This window comes from Filicampus tigris, chromosome 13, assembly GCF_054856515.1.
Source record: "Filicampus tigris isolate MCC_2025a chromosome 13, RoL_Ftig_1.0, whole genome shotgun sequence".
Classification (NCBI taxonomy): Eukaryota; Metazoa; Chordata; class Actinopteri; order Syngnathiformes; family Syngnathidae; genus Filicampus; species Filicampus tigris.
Window position 1 is genome coordinate 12,828,456 of NC_141229.1, and position 19,788 is coordinate 12,848,243.

At 41.0% G+C, this 19,788-nt stretch overlaps 2 protein-coding genes across 13 annotated transcripts in view; both read left to right on the forward strand.

Moving 5' to 3' along the window:
* Positions 1–11,180, forward strand: part of eml1 (EMAP like 1) — a 47,914-nt gene extending 36,734 nt beyond the window's left edge. For all 10 annotated transcript variants that reach the window (XM_086049261.1, XM_086049263.1, XM_086049258.1 and 7 more), the window contains 17 exons: positions 181–310; positions 525–674; positions 1,317–1,386; positions 1,508–1,615; positions 1,711–1,806; positions 3,107–3,241; positions 4,077–4,176; positions 4,483–4,634; positions 5,397–5,522; positions 5,609–5,740; positions 5,917–5,984; positions 6,125–6,213; positions 7,071–7,168; positions 7,308–7,395; positions 8,380–8,475; positions 8,565–8,695; positions 9,237–11,180. In XM_086049261.1, coding sequence (XP_085905387.1) covers positions 181–310; positions 525–674; positions 1,317–1,386; positions 1,508–1,615; positions 1,711–1,806; positions 3,107–3,241; positions 4,077–4,176; positions 4,483–4,634; positions 5,397–5,522; positions 5,609–5,740; positions 5,917–5,984; positions 6,125–6,213; positions 7,071–7,168; positions 7,308–7,395; positions 8,380–8,475; positions 8,565–8,695; positions 9,237–9,362 — 1,895 coding nt within the window. In that variant the 3' untranslated portion in view covers positions 9,363–11,180. The remainder of the gene's footprint in view (positions 1–180; positions 311–524; positions 675–1,316; positions 1,387–1,507; positions 1,616–1,710; positions 1,807–3,106; positions 3,242–4,076; positions 4,177–4,482; positions 4,635–5,396; positions 5,523–5,608; positions 5,741–5,916; positions 5,985–6,124; positions 6,214–7,070; positions 7,169–7,307; positions 7,396–8,379; positions 8,476–8,564; positions 8,696–9,236) is intronic.
* Positions 11,181–11,986: 806 nt separating this feature from the next.
* evla (Enah/Vasp-like a) overlaps positions 11,987–19,788 on the forward strand; it is a 43,109-nt gene continuing 35,307 nt past the window's right edge. Inside the window, exon 1 of one of the 3 annotated variants that reach the window (XM_086049537.1) lies at positions 11,987–12,422. In XM_086049537.1, the coding sequence (XP_085905663.1) occupies positions 12,418–12,422 (5 nt within the window). In that variant the 5' untranslated portion in view covers positions 11,987–12,417. Of the gene's footprint in view, positions 12,423–18,737; positions 18,990–19,788 lie in introns of those variants that run through there. The other 2 variants (XM_086049536.1, XM_086049538.1) reach the window with 2 other exon arrangements.

Consider the following 19,788-nt stretch of genomic DNA (forward strand, 5'->3'; position numbering starts at 1 on the left):
TACATTAACAATTGTAATCGTCGACATATAAATCACATCATCTTTCCCACACCATCAACCCTTTCCATACATCACCGCAAAAAACAGTCATACAAAAACCTTCAATCATTAACAAAATGACATAATCCCACCAGTCATTATTGCATGCATCAAACTGATCCTCTCTGTTTCTTTTTCCAGAGGAAGGTTATGTGAAAATGTATTTGAAGGGCCGTCCTATCACCATGTTCATGCCCAAAGACCAAGTGGATGGCTACTGTCTGGAAGCCAGAGCTGACCTTCCGGCCAACAAGCTTAAACTGGACTGGGTGTATCCTTTAAAAAAAAAAAAATTTTTTTTTAAAAGTAAATGCATCCCCCTCAAGAAAGCACTGGGTGGTGCCACTAGGTAGCTCTCATTTTTAACATTTGAGACTTTTTTCTACAATCACACACTATCTTCAAAGTGAACAGAGATGGAAGTTTTCCGCTTTTTCATTTTCATTTCATTTCATGTCATTTCCTTGACCTTAATCATTGAACAGATACGGATACCGCGGTCGAGACTGCCGCTCAAATCTTTACTTGTTGCCCACTGGAGAAACTGTGTACTTCATTGCCTCTGTGGTTGTCCTCTTCAACGTGGATGAGCAGCTGCAGAGACACTACACTGGACACACAGATGACATCAAATGGTACACTCAATGTAGCTCTGATTAAAGTACTGCTGAAACTAGTGACTACCGTGCCATGGCGTTGACGCAGGTGATTATCCAATCTCGATCAATTCTCAATAAAGCTTGGGAGACATTGGCTTAAATATACAGACATTACGGACACTTGACTTCTGTAACAGTCACTTCTGGGATATTCAAAGCTAAGAAATGTGACTGTGGTCCCTGGTTAACCTTCTGTCCCCAACTGACTGGTTGTAATGAGAAAATTGTCTCAGAAAGTATGCTTAATCAACATTACACCCACGGAAAGCAGCTGATATCCTTCGATTATCCCTGCTCACTGCTGCAGAATGACTAACTCAAGCTGTGTCTGGCCTCATTCTCATCTCACGTGTCACTCCAGGGTTAATCAGAGTTCAGATAAATCCTCCACGGTTTGGATGCATTTGAAGTTGCTCCAATCCACCAGCAGTACCCCAAAAAAGCGATTAATTTATTTTCAGCCTCATTTTGCCCACAAAACGGCATATGGACGTGAAATACTGTACAGCCATGGCTCTTTTATCTTTTGCTAGCATCTTTATTCAGATGCCACTTTTGATGAATTGATGCTGAAAGGCGTTTCCACTGTTTTCATGTCTGTTTTCACGTCCTCATCAGCTTGGCAGTCCACCCTGATAAAATCACCATTGCGACCGGGCAGGTGGCCGGCACCTCTTTAGAGGGTAAAGTAAGTGAACTCCAATGTTAGCATTTCATTACGTTTTGAGTCACATTTAGTTTAGCGCTGTTCTCTCAACACAAGATGAAACTGCAGTTTCCACCTTTCCGTGCGTGTTTTTCTCTTGCAGTTGGCTCCGCATATTCGTGTGTGGGACTCTGTCAGCCTCAACACCCTCCATGTTCTGGGAGCCGCTTACTTTGAGCGAGCACTTGTCTGCTTGGCTTTCTCTAAGTCGGTGAGGAAAAGCTTTCAAGGACATTAGTCATCTAAAGGCAAACATTTGACATTTGTATCTAAATGTCATCACGTATTTATTTTTTTATGTGTTAGAATGGAGGAAACACACTGTGCGTTGTTGACGACTCTAATGATCACGTGCTGTCTGTTTGGGACTGGCAGCGAGAAGACAGACTGGCTGAGGTCAAGGTGGGTTCCATGTGTATGTGCGTGCATCCGTCCGTGGTCAAGTATGGCCCCGCGGGCAGCATATGGCTCGCCCATTTCTCTGTTCCAGCCCTCATTGCATTTTCATTATCAAGAGTCCTACAATAGTTGCTGCAGTTTTCGCTAAAATCGTCAGTTTTCTAAAATTGATTAATTAAAATGTATTAAGCCATTTTTGTTCAGTATTAATTCTAAAAATAAATACCAGTAATAACAAATAAACCACAAAGGTTTGCCCACCCCAGGCAGCTGGCTGAATATATTGTATAAGGAAGGTTTCTTTGAACCTAATATACGTATATTAAATATCTTCAGTTCAGTTGTACAGCAGGTCCCTTTGACAGTCTTATTTTTCCTTATAATAGGATGGATTAAGGTAGTTTTGATTGATAATGTGGAAAGTTCTGTTGAAATGAGCCTATGTATGCAAAAAAAAAGATGGCCAAGCCTTGCTTCTATAGTTTAAAAGAAGTCCTTCTATTCTGCCGTGTCCGTCTAGCTGAGCTCAGAAGACTTAACCAAACACTCACACACAAAACTGGTGTACAGTTGCATCCCAATTCATTTGAATGTCATGGAAAATGTAACTTATTTCATTAGTTACAGCAAAGGTTGTGTTCCCTAAAAGTAAACATAGGCATGTTGTATTAATCTAATGTTGAATGTTTATCAGTGTTTTGTGAAGAATGATATTTTTTAATGTTTTGATTCGATTTCAATGGGTTTCAATTATATGCAATTTTTTACTATTCACAGGTTGGCCTTGCGCCGTGTGAATAGAAGGAGTCCACTGTACTTAAAATACATTTATTTCTCACAATATTCCAATTTAGTGAGATGCACCTGTATACAACAACATTCTCTTGGTTCTCAGGAGGGAGTTCTATCAAATGAAGACCATGGGGGACTGCCATGTGTTTTGCATTTCTTCGCAGGCCCTTTCTTCTGACTGCTTTATCTGTTACCTGATATCCAACTGATGCCTCTGTTTACAAATCAAGCATATCAAGATAGAATTATAAAGGTTATGTGCATGGAAATGTCACTTTACATTCTTTTAGGTTTCCCATATTATCTGCTCATGAAATAAATATGACAAATTTGGATTCCCGAGTCAATCTACAAACTACCTGTCATTTGACATCGCCCTCCTGAAAATATATCAATGAACTATAATTGTAATTGGTAACTGTTAGTGAACATAAGATTCACACAAGACGTGTATTGGATCTTGGGTTAGTTGCGCCACTTAATTACACAAATTCATGTCTTTGGTTTTCAGACGTCCAACGACACAGTGTTTGCTGCAGACTTTCACCCAACTGATAGCAACATCCTGGTGACCTGCGGCAAATCGCATCTCCATTTTTGGAGCTTGGAAAAAGGCATGTTGATCAAGAAGCAAGGACTTTTTGAGGTAAAACGTCACACCGCCCTCATCCATTCATCCATTTTCAATCATTTCTATTGGACAAGTTTTTGTCTTCCATGAGCCAAACATGCATGTTTTTGGAAGCAGGAGTACCCATGCAAACATGCAAACTCTACACAGGAAGGCCAGTGCTGAGATTCGAACCCTAGACCTTAAATCTGCGCTGAAAACATGGCAATCATTAAGTTCACCATGCTGCTCATATTTAACTTTAATAATGTATAAAATAATACCCCGCTATTCATGGTGGATTGAAACCAAGCCAGGCTGCAAAAAAATTTGAGTAATTGATGCTCCCCCTAAAGATTTTTACAATTGCCTCGACAATATTTACAATTTAGACGTTAAATATGCAACAAACTAAGATCTCCCACCGGTCCATCATTTCAAACTATACAATATTACCCTTTAAGAATTACTTACGGATGATTGTTTGTTTTTGTTTTGTTTTTTTGTTAAAATGCACCCGCATGCACATGTGGCGAAGACTCCGCAACTGTGCTGACAGCCCAGGCTAAACTTAGCTCTTCCCCAGTATACTAAGCTTGTATGTCATTTGAGGTGCATCACTTCAACAGTGCAACAAAACCAATGTACTACTTTCCTCTCAGACAGAGCTTCAGAGGCAGCTTGCTGCATCTTTCAGTGTGAAAGCACAAAAAACGCAAAAAGCATGTGAGTTTTTCAGCTAATGGCTGGCAATAGGTTCGATATTTAAAAAAACATGAATAGGTGAATATGTGAATAGCGGACAACCATACGTTGTAATTGTTGATTTGTAATTTAAATTGGCACATGCTTGTGTGTTTGTGATTTACAGAAACAGGAGAAGCCCAAGTTCGTTTTATGTGTGACCTTCGCAGAAAATGGAGATACCATCACTGGGGACTCAAGTGGAAACATCTTGGTGTGGGGAAAAGGTATATAATACTTATGCCTTGACATGTTTGTGTGCCGACTTCTAGGAAACCCAGCTAATCAATATGTTTATCCTTCTAAAGTCATTATTAGCTCAAAAGCTGCCTATTTGTAAACAAACAAGGTCATCCGGGGGACTTTACGAAGAAGAGACGCACTACTCCCTCTCCTTCCAACATAATCTCTCACTGATCCACTCTATCGATCCACCTGTCTGACTGTCGGCCATTTTCGAGCCTGCCTCCAGCAAGCCGACTTTCTCTGATCTGAAAGCCTCTCGTCCATCTTATCCCGTCTCTGTCACGCAGGCACTAATCGCATCAGCCACGTCATCCACGGAGCTCACGAAGGCAGCATCTTTGCCCTGTGCATGCTGAGGAATGGCACTCTGGTGTCCGGAGGCAAAGACTGTCGCCTCATCTCCTGGGACAGCGGCTACCAGCAGATCCAAACAGTGGAGGTGAGAAATGGACCTTCACTTTACAAGTACAGCAAAAGTTGTGTTCCCTAAAAGTAAACATAGCCATATCTCTTATGTGTCACTGAAAATGCACATGGAAATAGATTCAAATATATTAATCCTCCACGATTTGCTAATACAGTAATTGACACCCCCCACCCCAGAAATGTTTGATTGTCTATAACAATAGTTTAGGAGATAAAAGTTTAATATACTGTAGTGTCAAATTCATCTTAAAAGCTTACTCTTAACAACAAATGACTAAGTGAATAAATGTAGACGGGGCTTTGGTGCCATTTTGCGGCCACATAGGGCATTTCAGGAAGAGCAAACAAAAAATTCAAATAGGTGAGTTTTTCAGCAAATAGCTTGAGACAAACGAACGAGTGAACTCGTGAGTCATGCAACACGAATATCCATGGAATTACTGTACTTTATTATTCTGCTTTCACACAAGTATGCATGAGAGTCTTGCTTTTGAGCATCTCATCTTTAGATTTAAAAAGCGATCTGAATGCTGTGATGAAATATTAAACAGTACGTACTGTGTATACTTTCTTGTGAAGAACTATGCTGCTTATGTTGGCAAGAAGCAGCACTCCCGCAGGCAGCAGATTTTGGACTTCATAAATAAAACAGAAGACTTCTTCTTTTTCTAGTGAGCAGGATAGTACTTTGGAGTGAAATACCAATGTGACTAATGACACTCCAGATAAATAGAGAATGTACACTACATGGTTTGTTTTAATGGCTTGCTTGCAGGTGCCAGATTTGTTCGGTCCCATCCGGACTGTAGCAGAGGGCAGAGGGGAGACTGTTCTCATCGGAACCACAAAGAACTTTGTTTTGCAAGGCAGCTTGGATGGAGAGTTTGTGCCCATTACTCAGGTTGGCTACTTTTCCATTCGAACATTTCTGCCCTAAGAGAGGGCACCGCAAAATGTAAAAGAAATCTCTTTTTGTTCTGGTTTCAGGGTCACACTGATGAGTTGTGGGGTCTGGCTGTGCATGCCTTTAGGCCCCACTTTCTCACATGTGGCTATGACAGGCAAGTTTGTATGTGGGATTCCAGTTCACATCAGCTCATCTGGAGCAAAAACATGGAAGTAAGTCGAGTCAACACTGCCCCCTGGAGGCCTCTCTAAATGGAATATAATCTGTCTAAATTACACGTCTGGTTTGTGCTGGTTTTGGACTGAGTAATGCATCTGATGTAATCTTGTTTCTGTTTTCATTTTGCGAGATATTTCTCTCAATGTTGAATTTCCCACAATCCCTACAGGACACTGCCCAATCAGCAGACTTCCACCCATCTGGAGCTGTTGTTGCCATAGGAACCCAGATTGGCAGGTAGGTGGGGAAAACCCTCCTTGAAAAACACACCGTATTCAATATTTGATGATAAAATCTGTCACCCTCCAGAAGGAAGTGACATGTGAAATCAAACATATATTGATCAACAAGCTTCTTTTGTGTGGTTGGGCCTGCAGGTGGCTGGTACTGGACACTGACTCAAAGGATTTAGTCACAGTCCACACAGATGGAAATGAACAGCTTTCTGTTATGAGCTTTGGCCCAGGTTTGCACTTTTTACATACAGTAGATGTTGTGCAATTAATTTGCAATTTTTAGTGCTGCATGTCGTCAACAGGAATCTGTTCTCGCTAGAGTTTTTTTACGATTTACATCGAAGTAATGCATTGTAATTAGCAGAGGTGGGCACCACAGTTCGTTAGTCATCCTTCCGTCATTATTTCAGGCCAGCCTAGTCCTGCAGCAACAGTCAATCGGCATTGAGAACGTACTTAGTACGTAACACGCATGCAGTTAAAAAAAAACAAAAAACAGACACCCACATATACACAGATTGGTCAAATAAAATCAATATGGGACAATGTCATTACAATCTGTGGGACCGAAAGGTATACAATACTGTTTGTTTTTCTTTTTTTTAACTCGAGTCTGCTTGTGATGCGCCTGAAATTTTTTTCTGAAAAAAAAATGTTTGTTTTTTAAATGAATCAAGGGGCCACCGAGAGTGTGATCGCAAGCCTCCAGTTGTTCATCCATGCTTTAAATGTATATATTTTCACAGTTCAGGTATGTGGGGATGTGTTGGCATAAGAAAGCCAGTACAGGCAGTAGCATCCATTTTTCAACGGGGTATGCTTTCACACATTCAACGGACACCATGATTTTGAAGCATCATTTAATATCCTTGGCAAATTTTGCAATCAGCCAAAGTTGACAGGATTGTTAACAACACTCCTCTGTTATGTATCAGATTTACCGGCCATTTTTCACTTTACAGGGACAGTACTACAATTCCAATCCAAACTAAATCTATTGCGTAACTTCTTGTGCAATTCGCTGCTAAATTTATATGATGACATGTTTTTGACATCTAAGGTGGTTGCATTTTTGTCCCTGTTTTAGATGGCAACTTCCTGGCCATCGGCTCTCATGACAGCTACATCTATATCTATGCCGTGGCAGAAAACGGCAGGAAGTACAGCAGAGTGGGGAAGTGCTCAGTGAGTGTTTTGTCATCCCATTTGCCTGCAATTGCTTATTTACATTCCTTCCTCCATGTTATTACTTTGTTTTCAAATTTGTAGTCAGATATATCTATATTTTTATCACAAACTTTGTTTTATATATACAATTTTCCAGGGTCACTCGAGTTTCATCACCCACCTGGACTGGTCAGTGGACTCCCAGTACCTGGTGTCTAACTCAGGAGACTACGAGATACTGTACTGTAAGTCACACCATCACACAAGTGTCAACAGAGGTTGACCAAAAACATGTACGTTTACTTATGGTTGAACACCGAGGTCCACAAACTTTTTTTAGGACCAAGGGGCCCCAATACTAATGCCAATTAAACACAACTACCAGGTGTACCCCTAAATGTTATTTCTTTTGTGAAAGTTTCAACCTGAATATTCAGGACCTGTTTAATAGAAAAGAACTTAACCAAATCAAACTTAATTATTTATCCTTAATCACTAGCTAGTTTGAAACCCTACATGCAAGTATTTACCATATGTCATTTATGTGTTGATACAACACAATATCAGAGCTGTTATTTGGCCAAAAGCTAAAGTACGGAGGAGTAATTGGTCTAGTATGTTTTTCTTTTCTTGACATTGCCAAGCTTATATGCACTATAGGTATGCATTTTTAAATTATATGAAATCTTGCAACTTTTTTGCGGACTCCTACAGCTCCCAGACCCGTCAAACAGACCATGCACATGCAATTAAAGAAGCTAAAAGGAGATGGCAATACACTAAAACTACAGTCAGTGCTTGAAATGTAATTTTTGACTTTTAAAGGGGATTTTTTTTTTGTTAGTTGTTTTGTGTGCAATTAATCATTATATGGTAAATGAACTGCACTTTTATTGCGCTTTTATCAGTACCATTGGCAGTGATGGGAAATTAAAGATGCTTCGTGAACTAGTTGTTGTATTTTTTTTTACTCCTCTAGTTGGCACTGTTGGTTTAAAGAAAGGGTTTTAAGAAAAGACAAGTCAGTGAGATTTCAACCCTATGTTGAGCAGTTATCCTTTAAACTTTGTGAAACTGCACAGAACCCCAGAGCACAGGCCATGTGTATGTTTTGAGTTTGATGTGGAAGACTGGTTGAAGCTGTCGTATGTGTAAATACTTCTCCATATCGTATATCAACAAATACATGCAGACAACAAGACTGTGTGCGTGTATGCGTGTTTTCGCAGGGATCCCCTCCGTGTGCAAACAGGTGGTCAGCATGGAGACCATCAGAGATATTGAATGGGCCACACACACCTGCACACTAGGCTTTCAGGTTTTTGGTATGTTTCATCTGCTCTTCCTCATTTCTTCTCTTAATGTTAGGAAGTAAGTTAGGGTTACAACTAATAAATTACCTTGCATGTTTCAGGCATGTGGTCTGATGGCTCAGACGGCACCGACATCAATGCTGGCAGCAGATCTAATGATAAGAGCCTGCTCGCTACTGGAGACGACTTCGGGAAGGTCCACCTCTTCTCCTTCCCCTGTTCCCAGTTCAGGGTAAATGTTCTGCAGTCTGCTATGTGAAAGGTTTTGTGGTGGGAAGCAACAAAGTACTTTGTTACAGAATATAATACGTCTGAGTATAATTGGTGAAAACACATGCAGTCTCATATAAATGAGACTGGATAACATTAAAAGCACCTTGTAAAAACTAAAAGGCCTGAATAATTGAAGTTGAACAGCAATAAATAATAGAGTCGTCTTCGTCAAAACGATAACATTGCATTGGACAGGTTGTTATACAGATTGTTTATGTCAATTATGCTGCAATGTAATATTTGTGTCATATTTTTGGCCATTTTTTATAGAACTGTAAGACTATTGTTCTTAAGTACGTTTCAGACTATTTTTTTCACTTAAGTAAAAGAGTTGAATCAGGACTTCTACTTTTTACCAAAGTTTTTTTTATTTTTTTTATTTTTAAACAAGTATCCGTACTTCTACATTGTGAGCATCTCTGCCTCATTGGGGGGAGGTTAATGAATCATTTTGAAAGGTGCCCAACGTTCAAGCATCTTGGCTATGTTCATAATTTCAGGCTCCCAGCCATGTTTACGGTGGCCACAGCAGCCACGTGACCAACGTGACCTTCCTGTATGACGACAGCTGCCTGGTGTCGACCGGAGGGAAGGACATGAGTGTGATGCAATGGAGGATAGTCTGAGCGACAAGACTTGGAGCGTGGACTTCCCTCTGCTGCTGCTCACTCCAAGCGGAAGCAAAACCCGACTGCACTACGAAGGAACCAAGTGGAATTCCTAATAATGTGGATCTGAACTGAGGTGAATTAACAGAGGGTTTTCTTTGCGGGTCTGCTTTCAGCTCCCTGGTGAGATGAACTGGTGAAGTGTGATGTGTTGATTCGTTTTTCTCCCCGTTTTTTTCTCCATTCAATCGCACTAAATGGAAAATCCCTCCAACATACTGTAGTCCAGTGTTCCCACTTCCCAACCTTAATCGAGCCTTGGCACATATTTTATATGAGAAAAAAAATCTCAAGGCACACAACCAAACAAAAATGTCACAAATGGTGTACACTCAGGATAATGCTGTACCTTCTGCCATCTAGTGGAAGAGCATTTCATCATTCTGCCTGTCACTATATGTTACTCATATAGAGGAAAAAAACATACCGGTAAGACTATTTGTAGTTAATGTGAAAACATCCCGCAGCACATCTGATGTTCTTGTACAGCACACTGGTTTCAAATCACTGCTGTAGTCAACTCACATAAGATGAATAATCAAAATTTGAAAAAAAGAACCAAAGGCTCAGATTTATGACACAATTTGTGCAATTACGCAAATTGCGCACAAACAAACACTCTTAACACAACTTACGGACTGACGGTTTTTTTTTGGACATTACACTAATCAAGCCAAAAGAGGAGGATTGGATGGAAAACTGTGCATGGAAAGGTTTTTTTTTTATTAGTTTATTTTTTTTTGTATTAAACCACTCAGGAAACTCCCTGGATAAGTACAACCATTCTTGTGACTGCAAAGCATAAATTTGACACATCCCCCTCACAACTAAATTCCTTTTCACTATCAGGGGACATTTTCAATCGTCCAAGGGCCATCGATCAAACAAATCTTATTATATACTATGAGCTTCCGGGGTTGAATGTCTTTGGTCTTTTCATAACATTTCCTCCGAGGTTGTTTGTATTTTGAGGATTGCATGGCGGCCTGGATCAAACACCGTTGCGAGGCCTTAGGTTCTCCAACCCCTACACTAAACTCACGTTGCTAAATTGCACTCGATTTATATGCATTTACAAACTGTGTATCAGATATTTAACTTACAGGACATTAACATCACAAATAAAAGTACTAACTGGCGAGTTGCTACTTCCAAATCTTCTCATTTCTTAAATCAAACTGTTTATTGCGAACTGAACTACATTTTTTCCCTATATCAGGAAAAAAAGAGGCTGAGCTATTTCGTGGAGAAAATGGGTGAATGAGGATGTTTTTTTTTAAATATGAGGAATGCATAACATTCTTGTTTTTGTTGGGTTCTACATTTAACAGTATCTGTCTACTGTTGACTGCAACCATGGATTGGAAACATGAGACCGTATCACTGTAACTGCCTGATGTGTTTCTCCACGGTGCACACTCAGTCAGGGCAACATATTTCATTCAACTTAGTTTTTCTTTTTTTTAATTCTATAATGGATGAAATGATGCATTCAGTCTGTTAAGAGAGGGACAACATATCAAGGCTTTCCAAGAACCAGAATTTTTTTTTCAACCCTCTAATCTGTGAATCATCTACTGTACAGGTACTTTTCACACTCAAAACATTGCTTTGATTTGGACTCAAAAGGATATCGGTTTGATGATGAGGCTAACGCTGTGAACTGGAATTTGTCTTCCCATGATGCACCTGGATCCGCAATTACCACTGAATATTTAACATTTGTCTGACAGATAAAACCAAATAAAACTCCTAGGATCCTGTGTCCAAACTAAATGCCTGTGACTCAAGTTTGTTTAAAACATCTCGTCATTGTCTGTACAGAGGACTGAGTCCCACCGCAAATTGTAGTAATACAAATAAATAAAATAATTGACACCCACACACCAAATAGGTCTAGTCTTTACCTTAAAAGTGGAAGTCAATCCAAATATTTTTTTCAATAATATGTTCTATGCAGACCCACTAGTTGAAACAAGACATTCTGATTAGTATTGTATTTGTGGAATATGAGTTAAGCAGCAAAATCCTCCCATTTTAGCCATCTCAGGGAACAACCATTTCTTCACTTCTGTCGACTGAAAATGACATCACAGTTGCTCAGGGCTCAGATAACGACCAATCGTGGCTCAGCTTCAGAAAACAGGTGAGCTGAAATGTAAAAAATGAATGTGAAATGCATGGATTGAAAGAAATTAGAGCAACCGGAGGAAACCCACAGAAGCATGGGGAGAACTTCCCCAAAATGAAATTGTATTTTTACTTTGTAATTGCAGATTTTTTTTGTACTTTTCTGTTGAAGTACATTTCAGTCAAATTGTTTACCTTTTCCTCATTACAGCAGTTGCATCAGTATTGATGCTTTTCTCAGATTTTTTTTTTTTTTTTACAAGTAGCTGTAGCCTACCTCTGCTGAAGTACAAACTAAGGGAGTACCTGTACTTTGGCCAACAGCTTGGTTTCACAGAAACATTCGCGAATGGTGAATCGTAAATAGGCGGGGGTTCACTGTTAAAACCCCACTGCATGCCTCTCGAGGGGCGGTCTCACTGTCCGCCTGTAGTTGCGCGTCTTCGCCACCGGTGGGCAGCATTGAGCCAACTCTTCCGCACGCCGCATTGTAACCTTGCCAAATCTCTCCGCCTCGCTCCTCCGACCTACCAACAACACTCCGAATGGGAAGAAAATATGGCGTGACGGAGGCGGCGGCCACTGACGACCACTGTTTCCCGCCCGGTAGCTCGCTTCCTAAGTGAATAGAAGATAATAGAAGATAAAGAACATGGATGTAAGGACATGCTGCGGAGCGCGTGTGCAGCCCAGACGCCGGAGCACAAAGCGGATGGGAGAGACAGCCTGAGCCGTAGCACGCCTCATTACATAGCCCCTTAAAACACGCTTTTTCCACGTCCGCGAGGCATCTTCGACTTGTTTTATTGTATTTTTTTTCCATTTAAACGGCGGAAGCACTTCCATCCGCTTCGTCGTCGTCGTGTGAAGAAAAGACGGCGACATGAGGTAGGCTAATCCCACGCGCCCTATTTGACGCGTCATGACAGATGCACATTGGCTCTACAGCTACATTCTCACTCTTAACATCAAATATATTGTGAGAAGAAGCCTGTGGGGTGTATAACTGTATCAACATTAACGAACTACATCTCGTTGTGTTTGAGTGTGTGTGAGGGGGAGGGCGTCTCGCCTCCCTTGCTCCCCAATCTATTATGGCTATTTCCTCTAAATTAGTAGCCTCTTATTGTCACGGTGGGACCCCGCCCCAATTGCTACTGATGCAGCTTTAAAAGCTTAGAGTAGTCATGGCAACGACAGCATCACTGACTATGCACCAGGTGGTATGGCGGTGGCTACAGGGGAGTGAGAAGCACGCATGCAGTGAAGACCAAGAAGGAGGAGGAGGTGTTTTTTCTGCTGGTTGCCAGGCAGGTTAGGCAGCCCCCTCGCCCCCCAGCCTGCCGTTTTTCCTTCGCCGATGACACACAGTCACACACTTACCTAAGCTCATCTCCTCGTCTGCCTGCATCAGTCCATATTCTAAATTTGAGTCTATGAGTAGTACTCGGCAGCCACTTGCTTGCTTATGTTGGTATGCAGAGTGAAGCCAGGGCCCGAAAACCTCCAGCCCAAGTCCCTGGAACTTCTATTTACAGTATATGAGCCTCCTGCGGCCTGCCTGTAGTTTGACTCCTGTGCTTTTGGACCCCATACATCAGAAGTGGTTAAAAAAATGTAAAACTAAGATTCTGGTAAAAGTAGTAGTAAGCTTACTTACTCACCTTCTTAAGTAAACGTATGTTAAAAAAAAAAGACAGGCTCCTATGTGTACGTCTCAAAATTGGAAAGTCAAAATCCATACTTCCTGTCAGTTATTGACAATACCCATTTTGATAACATGGCACAAGGAAAACAATACTTCTCTGCAGAGGTGGGTAGAACAGCCAACAATTGTACTCAAGTAAGTACATTAGTAATTGTTACATTACATACAGTACATATGTAGTAGCATAATTATGTAGAGTGTTAAAAATGAAAGCCATATGTTGCCTTGTGGGGCATTGAGGATAAAAATTGTACAAATGCCCAATCACACTGACTGCACCTCCTTCAAACCCATCTCATTCATGAGTCAGTTCCTCATTGTAACACTTAACATTGTTACTGTTATGTAACACATAACATTGTTACTTAACATTGTAAGACTTGAGTTATTTTACAATAATAAATAATATGACTCAACTAAAGGTAAAAATTAGACATCCATGTTCTAACATTACTTTACAATGTACTCAGTGAAAAACATAGTCAAATACTGATTAAAGTGCCACTTGGATGAGCTTAACATTGGCACTTATATAATAGGTTTGCATGTAAAAATGACATCCGTACTAAAATGCCCCCCTCAAAAGACTCTGTAGTGATTTAAGGGCTTTTTTGTGATTGGATTTACAACAAATTGCCCCGCCCCTTTTTGGGGCTGGGCTCGTTATTTTTTCAGTCTCAGCGGTCTACGTCACGGGAGGGAGCCAAGCGTGGTAATATTGCTGCTTAATATTATTATTGTTATTAATATCATATTCCACAAATGCAATATTAATCAGAAGCATATTACTACTTTTGAAAGTATAAAAGTGTTCTGCACAACAACTTAGCGACGCGAAACTCGTGTCAACTCTCAGGAGGCAGACGACGACTGGCAGTGGGCAAGCAATCAGGCGAGCATGGATCTTGGAAAACTAAATACTCAAGAAAAGTACAGATACTGTACATATAAAATCTACTTAAGTCCATAAAGTACTTTGTTACTTCTCATTACTGGCGAGATCATGTTTTTCGACATGGCTGCTTCTTTTGTAGCATCTACGCAAGTGCCCGTGCACGAGAGTTATTTTTAGGCAGAGTGTTTTTATTGTGCCGTGGTGCTTCTCTGTTCTTGTCAGACTGGCTGCTTTGATTCACTTGGCAATGTGTGTCTCTATGAGTATGAGTTTGGTTTTGAAACGGGTGTAAGAGGCTAAAATGCGAGGCGTCCGTCCTGTTCTATTAATGCAGGTGGAAAAGGTAGAAGTGCCAGCGGGATGTAAAACGCTGACTCGTCGTGAGTCTCGCCTCCGGATGCTGCGCCATCAACAAAGCCAACTTGCCCCAGGCCCCCTGTCATTTCATTGACACGTTCAGCATTAGTTCAAGGAGGCGTTCCAGGAGAAAGAAATGTTTTTGAAATGTACTAATGAGTCAGTGGTATTTGAAGCGTTACAATTCCTGCTCTGTATTTTAAATTAGAGACTGATTCATCCAAAGTTACTCGCATGCATTTAAATTTAATTTCACTGTTAAATGATGAAGCGCAGTCTTTTTTTTATATGAAAAATTTGGGGCACCAATTGTTTAAAGCGGAAATTAACCCAAACATATTTTTTTCAATATGTTCCCAACAGGCCTACTAGTTGAAACACGGCATTCTGATTAATATTGCATTTGTGGAATATGATATTAATAATAATAATAATAATAATATTAAGCAGCAATATACACCCCTTTTTTAGCCATCTCAGGGGCGGACATTTTGTCACTTCTGTCGACTGAAAATGACAACACAACTGCTCAGGGGTCAGGTAACGACCAATCACGGCTCATCTTCAGAAAACATGTCTGCCGTGATTGGTCGTTACCTGTGCCCTGAGCAGTTGTGATGTCTTTTTCAGTCGATAGAAGTGACAAAATGGCCGCCCCCAGAGATGGCTAAAAACGGGTGGATTAACTCTTGTTCCACAAATGTAATATTTATCAGGATAGCTTGTTTCAACAAGTGTGTTTGCATAGAACATATTTAAAAAAAATGTTTATGTTGACTTACTCTTTAAATAGGTTACACACAAGAAAAGCAGTACTCTCTCTTACTTTCTGGAATCCTTTCATGTTGTGTTACGAATTACGTAAACATAACGCATCAGGATCCATTATTACATTTTTCATCTGATTTAAAATGTTAACTCGAGCACAGGGGTTCTCAAAGTTTGAAGGTCCAGGGAACCCTTACAGGGGAGAGGGGTTTTTTTTCCAAATAACACCTCATAATCGTAACCTGCAGGCTGCAGCCAGAAATGAATGATTTTTTTTTTTTTTAATATTTATGACTTGTTTAATAGATATTAACTTAATCAAAGGATGTTTAATTAAATTTAGGATTTATCCATCATCCTAGTTGTCATGCATTGCTTCCACTAACAACACGATTGCCAAAAAAGAGGAGCTAGTTTAGAAACGCACACTCAGTGTTTCCAATTTAGACATCTGATTGCTGTATTTAGCAACTCTTTCGCCTGGTCTTGCGGCCATTTTTTGAAAAAGTGACTTGTGACTTTAATTCCTGCTAAGAAACAGACAACATGAGCCAAATCCTTTTCACATTGTTTTCCATTTGGAAAGAAAGGATCCCAGTGTGGGGCAATCACAGAACCAGTTGCACTGAACACTTCCAAATAGATGTTTACACATTTTACACATATTTACACATTTGCAAATGCAGTGATTCACCCGCAGGCTGGATTTTGCTGAGGTCACCTTGCCTTAACTGTACAAGTCCACGAGAGAAAAAGAATGTGAGAGAGCTAATTTCTTGCTGGTTCTCTTTCGTGTGTTCGGCGGCTTCTCCTGTTTTGCATTGCGCAATCACATCTCCTATTTCCCTCTTCGTTCATGTTTGGCGGCTTTTTCCACGCAGCGAACTTGACATCAAAATTTCGCACCGGCATTTTAAAATCCGTGAACCGGAATATCAGGCTCAGTTCCACTCGATTGGCGATGGTCAACCCAAATCACTTAAGGCCTAGATAGACCAATCCGACGTTGGACGTTGATAAGCGTCGGTTTGTCGGTTTGCAAAAATATAGCATAATTCATTGTTTACATGTTTTTATTCCGCCCCCGCCAAGAGCTTTCCGGTTGGCTTTTTCTAACCATGAGGAATAGTGATTACTGCTGCCGATGGTATGGAGGGGTAGTACATCTCACGTATGCGCAGAAGGTACTTTATGGTCAGCGTCTCTACGGTGTATTTTTTGACAGTCGACCCGACGTCACAGGGGGTAAGCATCGGTCACGGTTGGCCGACGTCGGATTGGTCTATCCAGGCCTTTATAAGTATGTGCTCCAAAAAACAAAGGTGCAGAATAACAGCAACAACATTATATAAAGATTAGTATTAAAATACTGAATCATTGAACAGTTTATTATTCTAGGGGTGTAACGGTACGCTAAATCACATTTCGGTTCAGTATATTTTCGGTACAAAAAAATGTTTTTTTTTAAATATGTTTATCTTGAAAAGATGACAAGTAAATGGTACATTTTTTTTTTTAAATAATAAAAGTGAACCATTCGGGTGATATTCTAAGAAATTACACCAGAATAAAAAATATACTAACGATAAAGATCTCTTAAAGGGATGGTGGGTCCGGAATGGCCATGTTTTCACTAACAAGTTCATTTTTGATCAAGAAAATGAAGGGAGGAAGGGGCGTGGCCATTTGTCGTAAATGTAATCGCAAAAAAAGCCCTTAAATCACTAGAGTCTTTTGGGGGGGCACTTTAGTACTGATGTCATTTTTAAATGCAAACCTATTATATAAGTGCCAATGTTAAGCTCACCCAAGTGTCACTATAATTTTGTAAATTATTAAGACACTGAAATCTTTAAATACTCAGCAGCAACAGCCTATGACTATGACACAAGTATTCAAGTTACAGACAAGTTGTCATTACAGTACATATACGTATACACTTTTTGTGATGGGGAAAAAAAAATACATACAATAACAGTTACAATTATTGCTAACTATATTAAAACTATTTTTACAATGAAAAAAATACAGTAACTTTAAAAAGTCTTTATGAAATCGTATACACTTTTCAGGCATTGAAATCTTTGAATGTTCAACAGCATATTGTAACGGATTGGGTTGTTTGTGTTGTGGTCGGATTTGTGTGTTGCTGAGTTGTGATGTTTCCGAGGTTCATGAATGCATCGGACGGCAAGCAAGTGGAGCAGTGGAGAAAGAAGAGCGCGAGCAGTTGTACTTGGATTAATAAAAACGTGATAATTAAACTACGCCCGACAGCGTGTTCCTGGAAGACGCTGCGATATGATAAATCTCGCTATTTAAGTTTGACGTTTTTGCTCCCTCGTCTAAGAAACATGCACAGTCGGATGATGCCGGGCATAGTAGACGTGCTATCTGTCGCCCGTCTCATTTAGCAATGTCAGCACACAATTTTCTGACTTAACCGCGTACCTTTCCCCATCGGCGATTTTAACAGGACAGCCAGAGTGTTCCCAAACAGGAGACCGCAGTGTACGGGCGGACCTTGGAGCTCTGGCTCTTTTCTGGCTCTCTCTTTTGTGCCGCTACCCTCCTCTCCCGCACGCAACAGTCAATAGCGCCCATGCGTAAGCTCGCGCTAATAAGTGGACCGAACCGAACATGCCATACCGAAACGTATTAATACACCCAGGTGTACCGTTACACCCCTATATTATTCTGTTCTGACATTGTTGCATTTTTAGGTTAATACATACGTTAATATACAAGTCACATATATGAACTGTTCAGAAGAATATGTAAAGCTCCATGTTGTTGTCTGACTAATACTAAGGTGTTGTGTCATTCATCCACACCACTCTCAATCTTTACGTGGCACCCGACGAATCTTCTCCGGTGGTTGTCGTAACGTAAGCATAAAGTCCGATGCGCGTGTTGGTCTTTGGGCTTTCAGTCCACAAAAGGACAGGCGCACTCATACAACGTTGATGTTCAAAAAAATATTTTCAGCCTACTTCTGTGTTCTTCATATCCGGGTAGCCAGTGGAAACTGGACCGATTCTCACAACAACATTATCTCTTCATCCCGGGTGCATGTTCGAAACATTGCTCTATGTCACCACAGGTTCAACTTCTGGTTGTCAGTACAACCGGCAACAAGTTCCTAAGCTGTGCAAAACATTTTTAAATGCTACGGGTGCTTATGATCGTTTCGTAAAGGAATCATTCAAATAGACTGCTCCGGGAAACCAAAGTCTAATAGGAAGTCGCACCCATAACTGTTCCTGCATCAGAGCCCTCAGGAATAAGGTGGATGTAAAAATGGTTGTGTCATATAACGGATAATTTACGGATTTACGTCTATCCAGTGTAAATGATCCCCTGGAGGCAGAAAGTCTGCGTTCCTTGCAAACGAACGGAACGGGGTGACTGGTCTTTGCTGGTCACATGTGCCCTCCCTCCCTCCCTCCCTCCCTCTCTCTTTCGGTCACACTCGCTCTCTCTGTCTCTCTCTGGCTTGCATTCCCTTACTCTTGTTGCGACCGTCTTCTTAGCAGCGTCTCAGGCTCACTGTGCTCTTTGGAAGATGTGAAGAAGGGAAGCTTTGACGCCGGCAGCATGCGTGTCGCTCTCTCCTCTCAGATTAACACCTCAGCCTCTCCTCCATAATCTCTTCCTTTACACCTCCCTCCATTATTTGCCATTAGGACCGGACGGCCCGCGACATGTATTCCCTGGATGATTTCGGGTAGGACAACCTTATCTTTGCTTGAGTGTTTTGTTGCAGCGAGTGTGATAGAAGATGGCTTTGGAATGTGTCTGTTGGCTCCTCTTTCTTTAAGCTGCGTGACCACAAAATGTTCCCTGGATGCAATTCCCTTGTTCTCCAGCCATGGATTGGAAAAAAATCCTGCTTGTTTTCCTGCCTTTTTCTTTCCAATCTCGCTCGAGCTGTGTTTCTTTTTTTTCCAGCCCAGCTCCATTTTGTTTTATTGGCTCAGTCTTTTCCCCGAGTAGAGGGAATGACTTACCTCCGTCAGCTGTTCGCAGAGCCTCGCGGGATCTCTCCCATCTGAGTTGCATGCGAGTGTGAGAAAGTCAGTACAGGAAGCGCGGGATAGAAAGCGCTTAATCGCTCAACAGCGGACTGAGTGGGACTATGAAGCCAGATGACGGCGTGATATCGGGACCTTGGCGGATTACGATGCGATTGGTCGATGCTGAAAACACATCACGTTATTCCCACTTTGTTGACTGCGTGCACTCTAGTAATCTCATGTCAAGTCCAGAAACATGTTCTTTTACACTGTGGCTACAACAATCAAAGTGAATTGGGACAGGCCTCAACCCTAAAGAGTACAAGCATTATAGAATACAGTATGCATGGATGGACTTTGCATGCACTTTGCAATACGTTATCTAGGAAGTATTTTCTTCCCGGAATGGAAGCAGCCTCTTTAAGGATCAGGATTAGTATGCTGAGGAAGGCGGAGTGGAGAGTGTAGGAGACGAGGTGGGGGAGGGTTGCTTGTGTCTATACATTGCGT